This window comes from Lepidochelys kempii, chromosome 18 (genome assembly GCF_965140285.1).
Source record: "Lepidochelys kempii isolate rLepKem1 chromosome 18, rLepKem1.hap1, whole genome shotgun sequence".
In the NCBI taxonomy this organism is placed as follows: domain Eukaryota; kingdom Metazoa; phylum Chordata; order Testudines; family Cheloniidae; genus Lepidochelys; species Lepidochelys kempii.
Genome location: NC_136397.1, coordinates 4,158,682 through 4,174,082, shown reverse-complemented (window position 1 = coordinate 4,174,082; position 15,401 = coordinate 4,158,682). Strand labels below are relative to the sequence as shown.

At 43.2% G+C, this 15,401-nt stretch overlaps 1 protein-coding gene across 5 annotated transcripts in view; it reads right to left on the bottom strand.

Annotated features, from left to right (window-relative positions):
- Positions 1–15,401, bottom strand: part of CCDC30 (coiled-coil domain containing 30) — a 137,710-nt gene that overhangs the window by 57,948 nt on the left and 64,361 nt on the right. For all 5 annotated transcript variants that reach the window (XM_073316525.2, XM_078849308.1, XM_073316527.2 and 2 more), the window contains 5 exons: positions 13,272–13,379; positions 12,735–12,835; positions 11,348–11,540; positions 3,225–3,326; positions 1,063–1,188 (listed from right to left, as the gene is read on the bottom strand). In XM_073316525.2, coding sequence (XP_073172626.1) covers positions 1,063–1,188; positions 3,225–3,326; positions 11,348–11,540; positions 12,735–12,835; positions 13,272–13,379 — 630 coding nt within the window. The remainder of the gene's footprint in view (positions 1–1,062; positions 1,189–3,224; positions 3,327–11,347; positions 11,541–12,734; positions 12,836–13,271; positions 13,380–15,401) is intronic.

Sequence of the window (15,401 nt, the reverse complement as noted above, 5' to 3'; positions counted from 1 at the left end):
GACTCCAGCGAGAAACTGCTGAATTGGAATTCATTTGCAAATTGGATACTATTAATTTAGGCTTAAATAGAGACTTGGAGTGGCTAAGTCATTATGGAAGGTAGCCTGTTTCCTCTTGTTTTTTCCTACCCCCCCCCCCAGATGTTCTGGTTTAACTTGGATTTTAACTTGAAGAGTGGTCAGTTTGGATGAGCTATTACCAGCAGGAGAGTGAGTTTGTGTGTGTATGGGGGTGGGGTGGATGTGAGAACCTGGATTTATGCAGGAAATAGCCCAGCTTGATTGTCATGCACATTGTGTAAAGAGTTGTCACTTTGGATGGGCTATCACCAGCAGGAGAGTGAATTTGTGTGGGGGGGTGGAGGGTGAGAAAACCTGGATTTGTGCTGGAAATCACTTTAGATAAGCTATTACCAGCAGGACAGTGGGGTGGGAATAGGTATTGTTTCATATTCTCTGTGTATATATAAAGCCTGCTGCAGTTTCCACGATATGCATCTGAGGAAGTGAGCTGTAGCTCACGAAAGCTTATGCTCTAATAAATTGGTTAGTCTCTAAGGTGCCACAAGTCCTCCTTTTCTTCTAGCAATACTGTGTCAATAAGTGCTCATCAGGGTGAGTAAGGGGTCCAAAATCTAGTCCTCTGCAATTTCTGGGCTCCAGGCTTTCAGGACGCTCTACCTGACTTCAGTTTGTTTTTCTTGGTCCAGCAGAATTCTATTTGGCAGCAAAGTTTTTTTGCTGTTGTTTTATATCATTGACTGAAAGGAAAAATAAGATGTGCTGTAGACCCGGGATAAATTATGGAGGAAAAAGTCAGAGGAGGGGACTAGGAAAGCCATGGTAAACAATTGTATTCAAAGCAACCTGAAGAGACCTTCAGAAATGTCTGTTTGATAGAGATGGGTATTTAACTAAAGGACAAGCACAATTATATGTGGAACGTTGTGGGGTCTTCTAGAAAGATGGAGGTGGCCATCTAGTTCAAGAATACAGTAGAATTAGTAAGCATTCCCCAAGAGAACAGCTTCACACTACAACACATGTCCGGCCATTCAATACCTTTTTTTCAGCCTTCAAAGCTTTCTGCGTCTTTTCAAGGTCAGATGCAAGTTGCTTTCTCCAATCTCTCTCCTCTGATAATTTACTTTCAAGTACTTCAACCTTCTCCTCGTGGCTTTTCAGCATCTGCAATTGTTCAACAGCAGCATCTGTTATGAGTCACATCCACAGTCTTTCATACACTAGAAAGATGAGGGCTGGGATTCTCCAAGCTGCAGCCAGGATTTGGATTCCCAATTCCCATGGCAACCCAGGCATCCAAATCCCCTAGACAGATTTGGAAATCCCAGCCAAGAACCCTAAATTACCTTGTCCAGTACTAGTTCTCAGAGATCATCAACATATCAGAATCACAGACAATATATAGACCATGCTAAAAATACTAGAGGTGCAAGGCGTGGGGTTTTAACTCAGTAATGATGGAAGGAACTTAAGAACATAAGAACATAAGTGATCCATCCCGTCGCCCATTCCCAGCTTCTGGCAAACAGAGGCTAGGGACACCATTCCAGTCCATCCTGGCTAATAGCCATTGATGGACTTATACTCCATGAATGTATCTAGTTTTTTTTTTAACCCCGTTATAGTCTTGGCCTTCACAACATCCTCTGGCAAGGAGTTCCACAGGTTGACTGTGCACTGTGTGAAAAAATACTTCCTTTTGTTTGTTTTAAATCTGCTGCCTATTAATTTAATTTGGTGCCCCCTAGTACTTGTGTTATGAGGAGTAAATAACACTTTCTTATTTACTTTCTCCACACCAATCATGATTTTTTGATCTCTATTATATCCCCCCTTAGTTGTCTCTTTTCCAAGCTGAAAATTCCCAGTCTTATTAATCTCTCCTCATACGGAAGCTGTTCCATACCCCTAATCATTTTTGTTTCCCTTTTCTGAACCTTTTCCAATTCCAATATACCTTTTTTGAGATGGGGTGACCACATCCGCATGCAGTATTCAAGATGCGGGCGTAGCATGGAATTATATATAGGCAATATGATATTTTCTGTCTTATTATCTATCCCTTTCTTAACAATTCCCAACATTCTGTTCACTTTTTTGACTGCCGCTGCACATTGAGTGGATGTTTTCCCAAGAACTATCGACAAAGACTTCAAGATCTCTTTCTTGAGTGGTAACAGCTAATTTAGACCCCATCGTTTTATATGTAGCAACAGCTGGGGAAGATGGAACCATTAGACAAAATGTTGTCATTGGACATAGGGTTGTCCCAAGGCACGGTGGGGGAAGAGAAGAGGTACTTGATGAGAAAGGTCAGAGGGGACATATTATCCCTTTCCCCATGCCATTAATTAATATTCTGCTGCAATAATAACACCCTTCCAGTCAATGGGGCAGCCTGAAGAATGGGCCAGAGGAGGAGCCGGAGACAAAGAGATTATGGGAAAGGAGAAGTGTCGACAGTGGAGCTGTGCAAGTAATTGATTTTTTCAGTTCCTGGCTAAACTGAGGGGAAAAAATTACCTTCGGGCTGACTTGAAATGAAAATTATTTGAATTTATTGGCAAACCAAAGAAGTTGGAAAATTTTTGTTCCAGGTCAAACAAATCATTTCGATTTTGGGGTTTCTTTTATATCTTTTTCAATAAAATAGAAGTAGTTTAGAATTGAAAAACTGAAATGCTTCAATTTTTCAGGGTTTTTTTAATATAATTATTTGGTGAATTTGTGAAATGTTTTGGTCAACCCAAATCTGCATTTTTTGGTGAAAAAATTTTTGGGCAAAAATTGTTGCCCAGCTGGGCCTGGATGGGCATTGACCAGGAGACGGGAAGGAGGCAGCTGGAGCTGGCAGGGCATTAATCAGGAGACAGGAGGGAGGCAGAAGTTAAGGGTGTCATACTGGATGGGGGCAGAGTTGTATAGTGCCTCAGAAGGAAGAACAGGGAGTTTAAGCTTCAGGGAGCCTGAGAAGGGATTCATGGGTGTGGGGGACAGGCTCAGAGTGGAAGGGATGCCAGATTATTATTGCTGCAGCCTGCTGGACAAACTGCAGGAGGAAGAGATGCCAAAAATGCTGATTCCCTTGTCATGAACCAAAGAAGGGCTGACCGTTCCGGAACAACTGCATGGGAATAGCAAGTATCCACCCAATTGAATTTTTAACCAGAACAGTTGGTTCCTCAGCAAAGTTCTCTTACCTCTTGGAAATCTTGCACTTTTTTAGTTGTTTCTTGATCTTTCATGTTGGCTTCAGTTTTATTCATCTGTGCTTTGAGTAACTCCGTCTCTAAACTTGTGATCTTGACACAAATAAATCCCCAGTTTAAAAACATACACTTGCCATTTGAATCATGAAAACATGTATGATAGAAACAGCAATTTTAGAAACAGAGAGGCTGGGAGAAAATGCTGAGAGCTGCCTATGCCACACAAGCTCCAGCACAGTCTATGGATGTTGGTCAAAAGGGTGGATTGGCTGCTCAGGACCAACCTGTAAAAGTGAGAACCTAGCTGCACAAAAAGGGTCTCTGGAAGAACTTGGGAAAGATATCCAGACACCTTTTTAACATTACATCCCCCCATAGATTGCTCTTTGTGGGCCTTCATCGAAGAGGAGCAGTCGAGGAGCCCAACAGATCCTGTCATTGTGGTACAGAGAGGCCTCCCTAACCCATAAATGAAGAAAACTTCTTCTTCCCCTACCCAACTCACATTTGCCTTTGGCCCCACTCCTCCTCCAGCAGAGCTCCAGAGCACAGTTGTCATCCAGGCTGATGCTGGGTCAGATTCATAGCTTCTTCTAGCCTCTAGCACCAGGGGGCCATAATGCTGGCTTAGAGATCAGTCCTGCAAGGCATCAGGCACTCTGGACCTGACCCAGCAAAGCATTTAAGCACGAGTGTACCTTTAAGTTGAGAGTAGTTCCATTGATCTCTCCAGGGCTACTCCAATGCTGAACGATAAGCAGTGGACTAGGGCCTTAAACATCCTCTGGGGATCCTCCTAGCGTAGGGCACTCTCATGGGGACAACAATGAGCCCTATAGGCTGGGATTGGCAAGGGTTTTAGGGAATTAGAAGCCCCCCTCCTTGTGACTTGTAGAAGTCAGGCTCATGCTTTGAGTGCTGAAGGATACAGGTTCAAACCCCACATCAGCTGAAGCAGGAAGTCATTGTATTCACTCCGGCTGTCAGCTTCTGTTCTTTGTATAAACATTTCTAATGACTTTCACATCTCCAGACAGCTGAGCTGACCTCCCAGAACCAGCATGAAGCAAAAGTGAAAATGCAAAGTAAATGGCTATATGCAAAAAGATATAAGGATACATTCTATGGAATGACACTAAAGATTAATGTGCCATTTTCACGTGCAATTTCCATGTACAAATATACTTTAAGGCAGGGATGCCTCACCTGTGGCCCTTGGGCTGTACACAGACCACTACAGCATTTCATCAGACCCGTGGCCTGCTTCAATACAATATACTAATGGCCGATTCACTAGTGTTTTGTCATCATGCTTACATCACTTTAGTTTACACAAGGAAGTATCATAAGTATCTTTACAGTTTTTTCCCTGTTTTCTATCATTCATGTTTTATGCACTGATTTCTTTGTTTTTAAATAGACAATACTGTACATAGGTTCTTTCTATCTAAATACATACGAGACAAGCTGAACTTTAAATATAAATCAATACAGGTGCCTTGAAATCTTATTAAAATATGTAGAACCTGCTTGGCCCACATAAGGCTGTACTTAGGTATATGTGGGCACCACTGTTTTAATGAATGACAAATTCACACAACTGAGGACTCAAGGGTCTTACAACATTTTGTTTTCTTCTTGCATTCTTCGCACATACGCAGTTGTCATCATCATTCAGTATTCACCTAAGAGCTGCTGAGCCTCTGCAAATCCCATTGACTGTTTTAAGTGATTACAATGTAATACTGTAAATTGAAACAAGGAGATTGACTTGCAGTTGTACTATTCAGCCACTAGATGTCTGTGTGCTACGTTGTAAGTCCCAGGCAGGGAGGGGTATCTGAAGCTGCTGAGGGAGCTGTGTTCTCTGATAAAGGCAGTGCTGCCAGCCCACCACAAGTTACGAGATTGCCTTAAAATCATAAGATTTTAAAAAAACCCAAAGTTTAGGTTCCTTTTTTTTGCCTTCTGGGTTTTGAGCTTTTCAGGGTCACACCTTTAAGCTTTCCTCTGCAACCAGAACTAGAAACGTCTTCTTTTTTTAAATGAAAACTGAGATCCACAGAATCACAGGACTCATGGATCTTGGGCTTTAATAAAACACCAGATATTATGTATCAGAGGGGTAACCGTGTTAGTCTGGATCTGTAAAAGCAGCAAAGAGTCCTGTGGCACCTTATAGACTAACAGATGTATTGGAGCTTGAGCTTTCGTGGGTGAATACCCACTTCGTCAGATGCACGTAGTGGAAATTTCCATAGGCAGGTATGAATATGCAAGCAAGAATCAGGCTAGGGATAACGAGGTTAGTTCAATCAGGGAGGATGAGGCCCTCTTCTAGCAGTTGAGGTGTGGACACCAAGGAAGGAGACTGTGAATGGCTAGCCAACTACAAAAGCAGTTTTTCCTCCCTTGGTGTCCACACCTCAACTGCTAGAAGAGGGCCTCATCCTCCCTGATTGAACTAACCTCGTTATCCCTAGCCTGATTCTTGCTTGCATATTCATACCTGCCTATGGAAATTTCCACTACGTGCATCTGACAAAGTGGGTATTCACCCACGAAAGCTTATGCTCCAATACGTTTATTAGTCTATAAGGTGCCACAGGACTCTTTACCAGATATTATGAGACTCAGGATGAAAATCGCAAGAGCTGGCTGCACGGTAAATGGAGGTTCAAGGAGGTCTGTGACTCTAGAGATTATGACACAGACCACGCTATCTTCCTTCTGCTGGTATAGGACAAGGGTTGGGGTGGGGGAGAACTGGCAAAGCTACCTACTGCTTTAGATGGAAACCCAACACTACTTAGAAATTGTCCTTTTGAACGACTTTACCCTCCTAGCAAAAATGATAGCGAACTCTCCCTTCAGTGAAAAACATAGTAGGCTACTCCCCAAAGGGAGCTTACCAAAAACCATGGGCTCAAGGTCCAAATGTAAGTGCTACAGGTAGGCACCTAAATCTATAGTTAGGCACCCAAATAAATGGCCTGATTTTCAGAGGTGCTGAGCATGCACAGTTCCCACTAAAGTAAATGATGACTAGGTCAGAACCTGGAGATACCACCCAGTTCTGTTTCCTAGTACAAAGGGAAACAGGGAAAGACATTCAGGTGGAAGGCTTACAAACCAACCTCAATTCATCAGCACAAAACTGCAAGTCATCAGGAATTTAGGACCCAAGATCCAAGCTGTCAGGTGAAGGGATTCTGGATCTGAGGATAGGGATTTGGACTATTGGAAAAATAAATCTAGACACCGGCCACAGGTTCTAGCAGCACCGCTCCTGATGGGCCCAGGATAGAGTTATCATGATGATCCTGGGCTTTGTCTTATTTTAAAGCTCAGAAGATTGATAGGAACAGGGCAAGGTGGGAAACAGCTGCCTGCCCCAGTAGAATAGAGAAGCATCCACCAATAACTCTTGATCTCTGTGTACCCTGTAACAGAACACAGGGTATTTTGAGCTGCAGTGTGATGCAATGAGATCTCTGGATGACTCCACTTGAGACACAATGGCATTGGCACTGTATTCTTGAGAAACCTCTCTTGCTGGTCTTGGGGCTGTCCACCAAAAGATGGTCTTGGCTTCTAGATGAAGGGCGAAGGAAATGGCTTGGTTTTTGAACAGCCGTATAGCTGGAATGCCTGGGAGTTAATTGAAATTTGGCACCTCAATAGCACTCACTGAGAAACAGCACCCAGCTTTGTTACAGAGGGGATAGGTTTGGATTTGACACTTATCCATGCTTGACAAATCAGGTTCTAAGCAGTCAACAGATTGAGGAGGTTTGCAGCAGAGCTGGGAGCCCAGGCCAGATCTCTGTTGTGATGGAGCCATGTCCTCATCCACTGTGCCTCACTAAAAACAGGGTTCCAAATCCATGCACAGGTTCCACCACCTGTAAAGTGGGGCTGCTTTGAAAGCTACCAATCAGTAAGTGCTAAGAAAGGGCAAAGTATTTTTAGGCTATTTTACAGACCAGAGAGCTCAAAGCTCAATGACTTGCCTGCCCAGCACTGCGGTGGGTCAGATAGAGACTTACAAGCCCAAGTACCTTGTTTCTGATTCTAGGTCTCCCACTTATCAGCTGTGATGTAAGTCACCTATCCTTCATGTTCTCCTGCATTGATTTTTCCTTGCAGATGCCCACTTACGGAGTCACATGTCTGGTCTTGCGAGTACCCAGAATGTTCCACGACAGTTTGGTCGCTAAGGAGCACATGCTGGGCTCAGCATTCTATATCAAATACCTAACGGGACACTGCAATACTCCACTTTCTCTTCCAGTGCCAGCGGTCCTGGAACGTGTTTCTCTTCCCTTCCTAACATAGTCTCCTACTTGGTTGGGGGAGTTGCCATTGTACTGAGATTAGTCAGTCAGCAGTTGGAGTATCATCCCCAGTTCGTTACTCAGAACCCATGAGAAAAGACAGAAGAACAGAGGAAGGTGTATGGGACACAAGGATCTATACCAACAAAAACTACAGTTAACAGCAAGAAACTCCTCTTCTTGGAGTATTACCTTTCTGCACAAATCAGCATTACTGGAAGATTAACAGGCAGTAAGGTGCCTCAGATTTGTGAAGTGACATGAGTTTAAACTGGACGTTATAGGTTGAGTTGGAGTTTCATAAGGTTATCTAATTAATGTGTCTTATTAGCATTTTTGTACCAGATATGGTTATCTTACATTTTGTGAAGCACCAAGAGTTCCCAGAGGATGGTATTGGGCAGTTGCTCTTCTCTGGCATGGTGTCATGTGGTTCTGGTCTGATGCTCTCCTTGTTCAACATGTGTATGGGGCAACTGGGGGGCGAGCAAGGAAACATGGCTCATGATGATGATAACTAGCTGTATATTTCTATTTTTTTGCCTCTGGCTGGTGTGGTGAGTTGATTTACCCAATGTCTAAATGGAGACTGGGGCGTGGATGAGGGCTAGGCTGGCTGACACGCAGTCCATTTCAAATTGAGATAATGCCTAGAGATTGGGAGAAAGACTCAGATGAAAGAACAGAAATGATTCCAGTATCTCCAAGGGACTGGATACTCCCAATATTTGCTGCTAAGTTTTGCAAGATGCGGGTCTGGTGGAAACCTATTTGCAGCAGTTCCCAAGAATATTTCTTACCATCTGCCCTTGGCAAGGAGGCTGTGTCTGTTTCTTTCAGATGTGGGACCTCACCTTGGTCCAGCCATTTCTCTAGGCAAGATGACTACAATGTACTCTACATGGGACTACACCTTCAGACCATGCAGAAATTGCATCTAGAGCACAGAGGGGCAACTTGTGTATTAAATGGCGTTTCACCCAGAGCACACATTTCTGAGTGCGGCTTCATGTTGTTTTTGTCTTAGAAATCCCTAAATGATTCGAGTCTTCTCGGCTTGAGCAACTGCCTCCCTCCTGATGTGACACCACGGCAGTTGTGAGCTCATGCTGTCAGCCTCCTGGAGGACCTGGGAAAGGCCTGTGCCAGGACGTTCTTGGTGAGGGGTCCTGATCTCTGGAACTCCTGTCCCTACATGGGTTGAGCCAAGCCACAATCTGGTGACCTACTGGACACGCTATAAAACTCATTTGTTCTCCAAGGCTTGGGATGGTGAAGAATGGGAGGAGACATTGATGGCTTCACTTCATTGCTATGGTTACAATCACACCTACATTAAGGCCAGAGCCATAGAATCGTGGAATATCAGGGTTGGAAGGGACCTCAGGAGGTCATCTAGTCCAACCCCCTGCTCAAAGCAGGACCAATCCCCAACTAAATCATCCATGTGAAGGGACCTTGGTGTAACTGAGAATATGGCCCCTGGAGTTCAAGATAAGTGCACACAGAATCAAAATAAAATCAAACGTTCCTAGAAACAGAGGTGTTGGGGTCTTATGTTCCAAGGACATTCAGAGTGATATCGCATGGCAGTGAGAGAGTGAATCTAAATGTCCTTGGATTCAAGATACAGGAACCAAGAGTAGCTTTTCAGAAGCATCAGGAGAGCCATAGGCTCCCTGTTCAAACAATGGAAGAGGAAAAAAGGACGAAGAGAAAGCCTAGTCAGATCTGGAGAAAACACTACCTGCACCTGCAACGCTTGACTGCAAGGACCTAACAGTGCCAAGCGAGCCCCAGAGCCAGGCCTCACTTAAACCTTATTGACACGAGTGAACTATTACTGCTGCTTCTTTTCCCTGGTATGACTCTCGATCCCATGAGGCTGAGGTTTCCTCTGACTTCTCTAGGCTGCAAGGCAGATCTCAGACTTGAAGAACTCTCCTTAGATCTGAACTGGGGACCATTCATTGACCTGTGGCCAAGGTAGCTGGAAAGTCTTTAGAGGATAACTTAGCCAGACCCTCGGTGTTAGATTCTACCAATGGAGCCTCAAGAGCTTATTCTAAAAGGAAGAGCTGGAGACGGCTCTCTCTGGCTTTTCAGGCCTCAAGAATGAAGGCTGCCCAAACTAACCACAACCTCAGGGAATGCTGCTCACAGACAGGTAAGGGATGGAACATGCTGATCTGATAGACGTCTTGGGTCTATATAAAGGGCAGCACTTAAAGCCAATCCTCTTACTGGTTCTAGCCATGGAGAATATCAACATCACAGTAATGAGTCTGAACACACATGGAAATGGAGGCAAAACCCTCAAAAAACAGCAAAAACGGACCCTAACTGCTATCCAGAAGGTTCCAGGCTTGCACACTGCAGTAGGGTGGATCTATACAGGAAGAACAAGATGACGACATTTGGAGGAACCAAGTGTGCTATACCTAGACTGTAGATGCAGCAGGCTACCCCTCTTGGAGCTAATGCTTCAGAACTTTGAGCTCTGGAGATCCCGCACATGCCTTGTAGTAGGGGCATGGGCTTGCTAGTACTTGCTAGTGAGGATTTGCTGAAGCATTTGGGGGACCTTTTATAAAAAAAACAGTCAAAAAATTCAAAAACAGCTGGGTGGGTTTTCTTGCAAATTTACTGAAAAAACAGTATTTGGGGAGAGATGAAGTATGACAAATTTCAGAGCCAAAGAAAAACTGTTGAGGAAGTAATAAATGTCTAAAGTCAGCTTCCTAGTGGGACAGCAAACTCAGCCTTCACTATCACTGACAGCTCTGGTTATAATTTCTTTTGGTATTATATTTAGCGCCCCCTAAAATATCTGTTCACAGCAGATGCATATCCTCTGATCATGAGTATCTGCTTGTCAACACATAGGGTGGATTCTACTATCTGGATATCTCTAACTCCATTAGAACTGGAGGAACCAGGGCTGGATATACTCTGAATGTCCAGTTGCTCTAAAACATAGGCACCGCCCTTCTATATTCATTACCCCTTACTTCTGAAGCACCTCTAAAGTGGGGACATCTCAGAGGTCAGAGAGTTGCAGCACTCACATTGCATTGCAGCCTTTGCTTTCCTCACACACTGGCTCTCCTGCATTAATTCTACAGCATCGCTTTTAGCCCACCTCCTACTCTCACATCCATGCCTGTCTCTCCACTCCCCCCAACCCTGCCATCCCACGTGCCATTCCTCTGTCCACTGGCACAACATAGCTGCAGCTCCTCCCTGAGGCGGGTCAGCACAGCTGCTATTATTGAGCACATGCCAGATGTCCAGTTACACAGCCCACTATCACTGTGACTACTTGATTCTCCTCACTGGCTCTCCAAAAAGACAATCCCCAATCCTGATGCACCCTTGGCTCAGGCCATCTGAGCAGTAACACAGCCCCAGAAGGAAACATTTACAAAAGGAACCCCTGCCTGATTCCCAATGGTTCAGAAGCTGATTCTGTCATTTTTCAGTATTACTGGAAGCCCTTTTAAATGGCCTCTGACTGTGAAAAAGACGACACTGCTCTGTGCATAAGAATCCTTACTTCCAAAACACAAGTGTCATAATTAACTGTTTGATTTTTTCATCTCTTCTCCCAGATTTCTGGATTTGGTGGATGTTGCTAGTTGTATATCTGCTGAACCAAAAAGCACAGCAACATGCAATGTTATATAAAATATTGTTTTATTTTATTTGTCATTGTATAGCGCCAAAAGGAGATAAAGGTTAAAAAGAAATATCTGGCGCTCTTTAATTCTAACTTACTTTCCTGTGAAGTCCTTCAATCTCACCCTCAAGATGTTCTCTCTCTTCTCTGGTTTGGTTCTGAGTTTCTCCCAGAATCGATTCTAACTCTTCATTACGTTCAACCAAATCCTCGTGTTCTCGCTGCAGCTTCTGTAGCTTGTGCAGAAGCTGAAAATTCCTGCCCTCAATGTCGTCTATTACCTTTCGGCACCTAGACACCAATGACAATAATTGCTATAACTGCTAAATTAACATATAATCACACAATCATTACAATCCTTCATGCACCTGGCAGAGACCAATCACTGGATGGGGGTTTGGGGAGAGTACACAGGAAAGCACACAGGCTCCCCAGAAGTATTTTATAAACTCCAGAGATGAGGCATGTCTGTCCTGGGTGATTGCAGGTCTGGACTCAGGTAACCTGGGACTCTGATGATCCCACTGCAGTCCCATCCCCAACATGACCCACCTTAGCCGTCCCCTGCTGCACCTTAGCCCCATCCCCTGCTTGGCTACTCACACAGAGCCCTCTGCACTGGTGGGGGTGGCGAGGACCCTCTGGTCAGGTGGGAGTCACCTGAAGAGCAGCAGGGGCAGCACAAGGCCATTCAGCTGCCCAAAAATTGATGGAGACAAGCCAGGACTCTCCTTTCCCTGATGCATCCAAAGAGGAGCAGACAAGGTGGGACAGGCAGCAGGCACCCCTCCTCTCTTAGCAGCTGCGGTGGCAGGGTGGAGAGAAATGAAGCTTTGACCCTCTAGAAGACCCCAGTCTGGGGGTTTAACTTAAAAAGTGAATGCCTTGATAGGAGTTTGCAACATCATATAGTAGTAAAAAAATAAACAACAACAAAGCAGCATGACTTTGGGACGCAGAAGGAAAATGTAGACTAGATACCAGGGAAAACCCTCCTGACAGCGAAATGTATCAGACTACCAAGTCATTTTCCAAAGGATGTGCTGGAAGCCCCATTGCTTAAGAAATGTAACATGAGGCTGGAGAAAGCCATGGAGAACACGTTGGAGGGAAATCTCCTGCCCTGACCCTGGGGGCTAGAGGCCAGCTGAGAGCTTTATTACCTCCAGTGCTTATGATTTATGAACCAGCGAACAAAGCTAACATTAAAAGGTCTTTTAAAGCAAGCAGTAAATGCTCCCACACCAGTGACATTAACATTGCAAGAAGGGAAAGCTGCTCCGGGACAACTAGTGGGTTCTTGAATGGGGCTATATGGAAGCAACCGAGGAAGGACAATAGGAGGTGACAATTGAAAGCACAATTCTCATTGTCAAGGTGGAGATTTTGAAGCAAACATAGATCAGATTCACTTGTGTTTTCACTTTGAATTTGGTTAAAACTGCAATGACTGAGCCATTCCCCTTGGCTAGCCACATCATTCACCTTTTATGAACAGTCTCATTATTCTGATCTCTTCTTTCCTGAACTGAGTCAGCTTTGTCTACAGCACACTCTTCTTCAAACCTCGCTGGATCTTTTTTATCCTGCATTTAAAGAATATATTTAAAGTCAGCAGAGATTTAAGAAAAACATAAAAGAGAAATCTCGGAAATGGCTGTACCCAAGAGCATCCTAATGTACGTAAGTTACAGTGTAAACAGAGAGGAAGTAGAATCTTCTACCCTCAATCCCACTAGGAGTGTAATGGAGCCAATCAGTCAACATCGGTTTACACTAGCAGAGATTTGTTCTTAACTTTAAATGCATTTCTAAGCCCCATATGTCCTAAAGTCATATGAATCCATATCACTGAGCCACACTCAAATTCTAGAATGGAAATACACAAAATTTGCCTAATTAGAACGAAAGCACAGTTGTGCTATATTCTTATTCGTGTTATATGACTTAAGAGAAGAATAAAGCCCATTTATTTTAAACAATTTCTCAGATGGCAACCTGAAAATCAGCTGTTGAAAATACCTGCAGTGAGCAACATGCGTTTTCTTCTGTTTCATCCATTCCAGGCACTACAAGTCCTGGTTTCTCATTCTTTTGATACTCACAAATCTCTTCTTTGAGCTTTTCAACCTTTAAAGGCAAAAAGAGTCTCTTGTATTTCCATTGTATCTTCATCTGGCCAGCTAAAGTCACTTTACAACTCACAGCAAATCAGGAAAAGGAGAACAGCCCAAATAATTACCCATAAGTAGGGTTTTAAAAGCACATTATGCAAAATTAAGAACATTGTTTTAATCAAAAATATTCTAAGATAATACCACACCAATTGAAACAAACAGTCCAAAATCTTCAACATACAAGTAAAAATGTTTTGTCAAATTCCTAGGAAACCAACAGTTGAAATCTTGCTAATTTAATTGTTAATAAACTGCTAGATTAAATGCTAGAAGGCTAAAATAATTCAACCATTAATGTTCAGAATTCAAATCACAATATTCTGGAAAAATCAAAGCTGGTTCTCATATCAACATTCACATATTGCATGGGACAATATGCAATTCCTAATTGAATTGTATAAGAATATTACTGTGTCAGCTGTATTCGTATTCCCTGCTAAAGCTCCAAGATGAGATAAATGTATGATCAAAAGTGCTACTTCTTTATCATTTAAAACATGTACAAAATCCCAGCCAAAGTATTTGAAGAGGAGGGATTTCAGGTGGTTCTCTCATCTACTGCAAGGGAAAAACTGATGGGGGGTTCTGATCTTACTACGTCTTTTGCATCCTATTCTGTGAGTCATGACAGCAATTCTCATGGCAGCAGGTTGAAGATTAAATCACAACAGTGGATGAGAGGTGGAGCAACAAGGCACACTGTGACCTGGCACACTGAGGGTGTGTGTGGCAGTAGCAGTTGTCTGGTTCTAGGGAGCACAATTCAGATTCTTTAGCAAATGGGCTGGTTGATCCTGGTATGTTGAGACAAAAGACCAGAGGGCCAACTTTTATTATCTGTCCCACTGGTGTCCTCTGAGGCCTTATTTCAGGGGCCTAATGGAGCAACTGGAAGAAGTGCCCCAAACCTTCAGCTCACATTGCTTAATGAACAGCAGGAAAGCCACCATCTGTGATTTAGGCATGGATTTGGGTTCAAGCCTTGCACTAATTCATAGAGTTTTAAGACCAGAAGGGATCTCACAGGCCACAGAATTTCACCCAGTCATTCCTGCATCATGCCCATATCTTGTGGTTGAGCCAGAGTATATTTTGTAGAACGTGTTACCAAGATCTGGTTGAACATCTGGATATTTGCTTCAACATGATCTAAGGGAAAGGGATATAACTGTGCTCTTTGCAGGTTACCTCAAAAGGTAGGAGATGCCACACCAAGGATGGATTCATTTGAATGTGTCCATCTGACATGTGAGTTTCAGGATAAAATTGATCTAGGAATTCTGGTAGTACACAGACAATCGTGCTGTTCTGCAGCATTCCTATCTGAGCCTAAGGAGCTATTTTCTTGTTAATACATAATAAAATAAAATAAAAAATAAATAATAATAGTTAGGCCTGGTATTGCATTCTCCAAGACTTCTTGGGTGAACTCCTGGTCTTATTAGCATCAGGGGGAGTTTTGCTACTGACTTCGGTGAGGCAAGGGATTGCACTCCTTTTTTAAAAATCAATTTTATTGTCCATACTGGAACATCAACCTGGGATCAGCCAGGCCACATCGACAAATATGGGAGTTTATCTGGTGCTTTCTGACTCTACTCTCCACAATGGACACATTCTGGATCTGATTTTTGGGATGTGGATGGAAATAGAAGGTGTTAAATATATGTTGCAGTTGGCAACCACCAAGAGGTTGCTCATGGACAGACACACAAGAGAAAGGCTCCAGTTTCATCTGTTAATTTCTACTTAAATTTTGCTAGAGGTCTCATCCTGCCAGTAGTTTCTACAAATTAAAGATGATAAATTTCTAACATAAAAAGTATTGTACCCCAAAAAAGTGTGATTCGCTATACTACTATTATAATGATAATCTTTATCCATCAGAATTAAGTTTCTCATTGAATTAAAAAATAGTGGTTGCTTAGGTAGACGTGATCATGACTTGGTAACATTTGCCCTGAGTATACTGAAT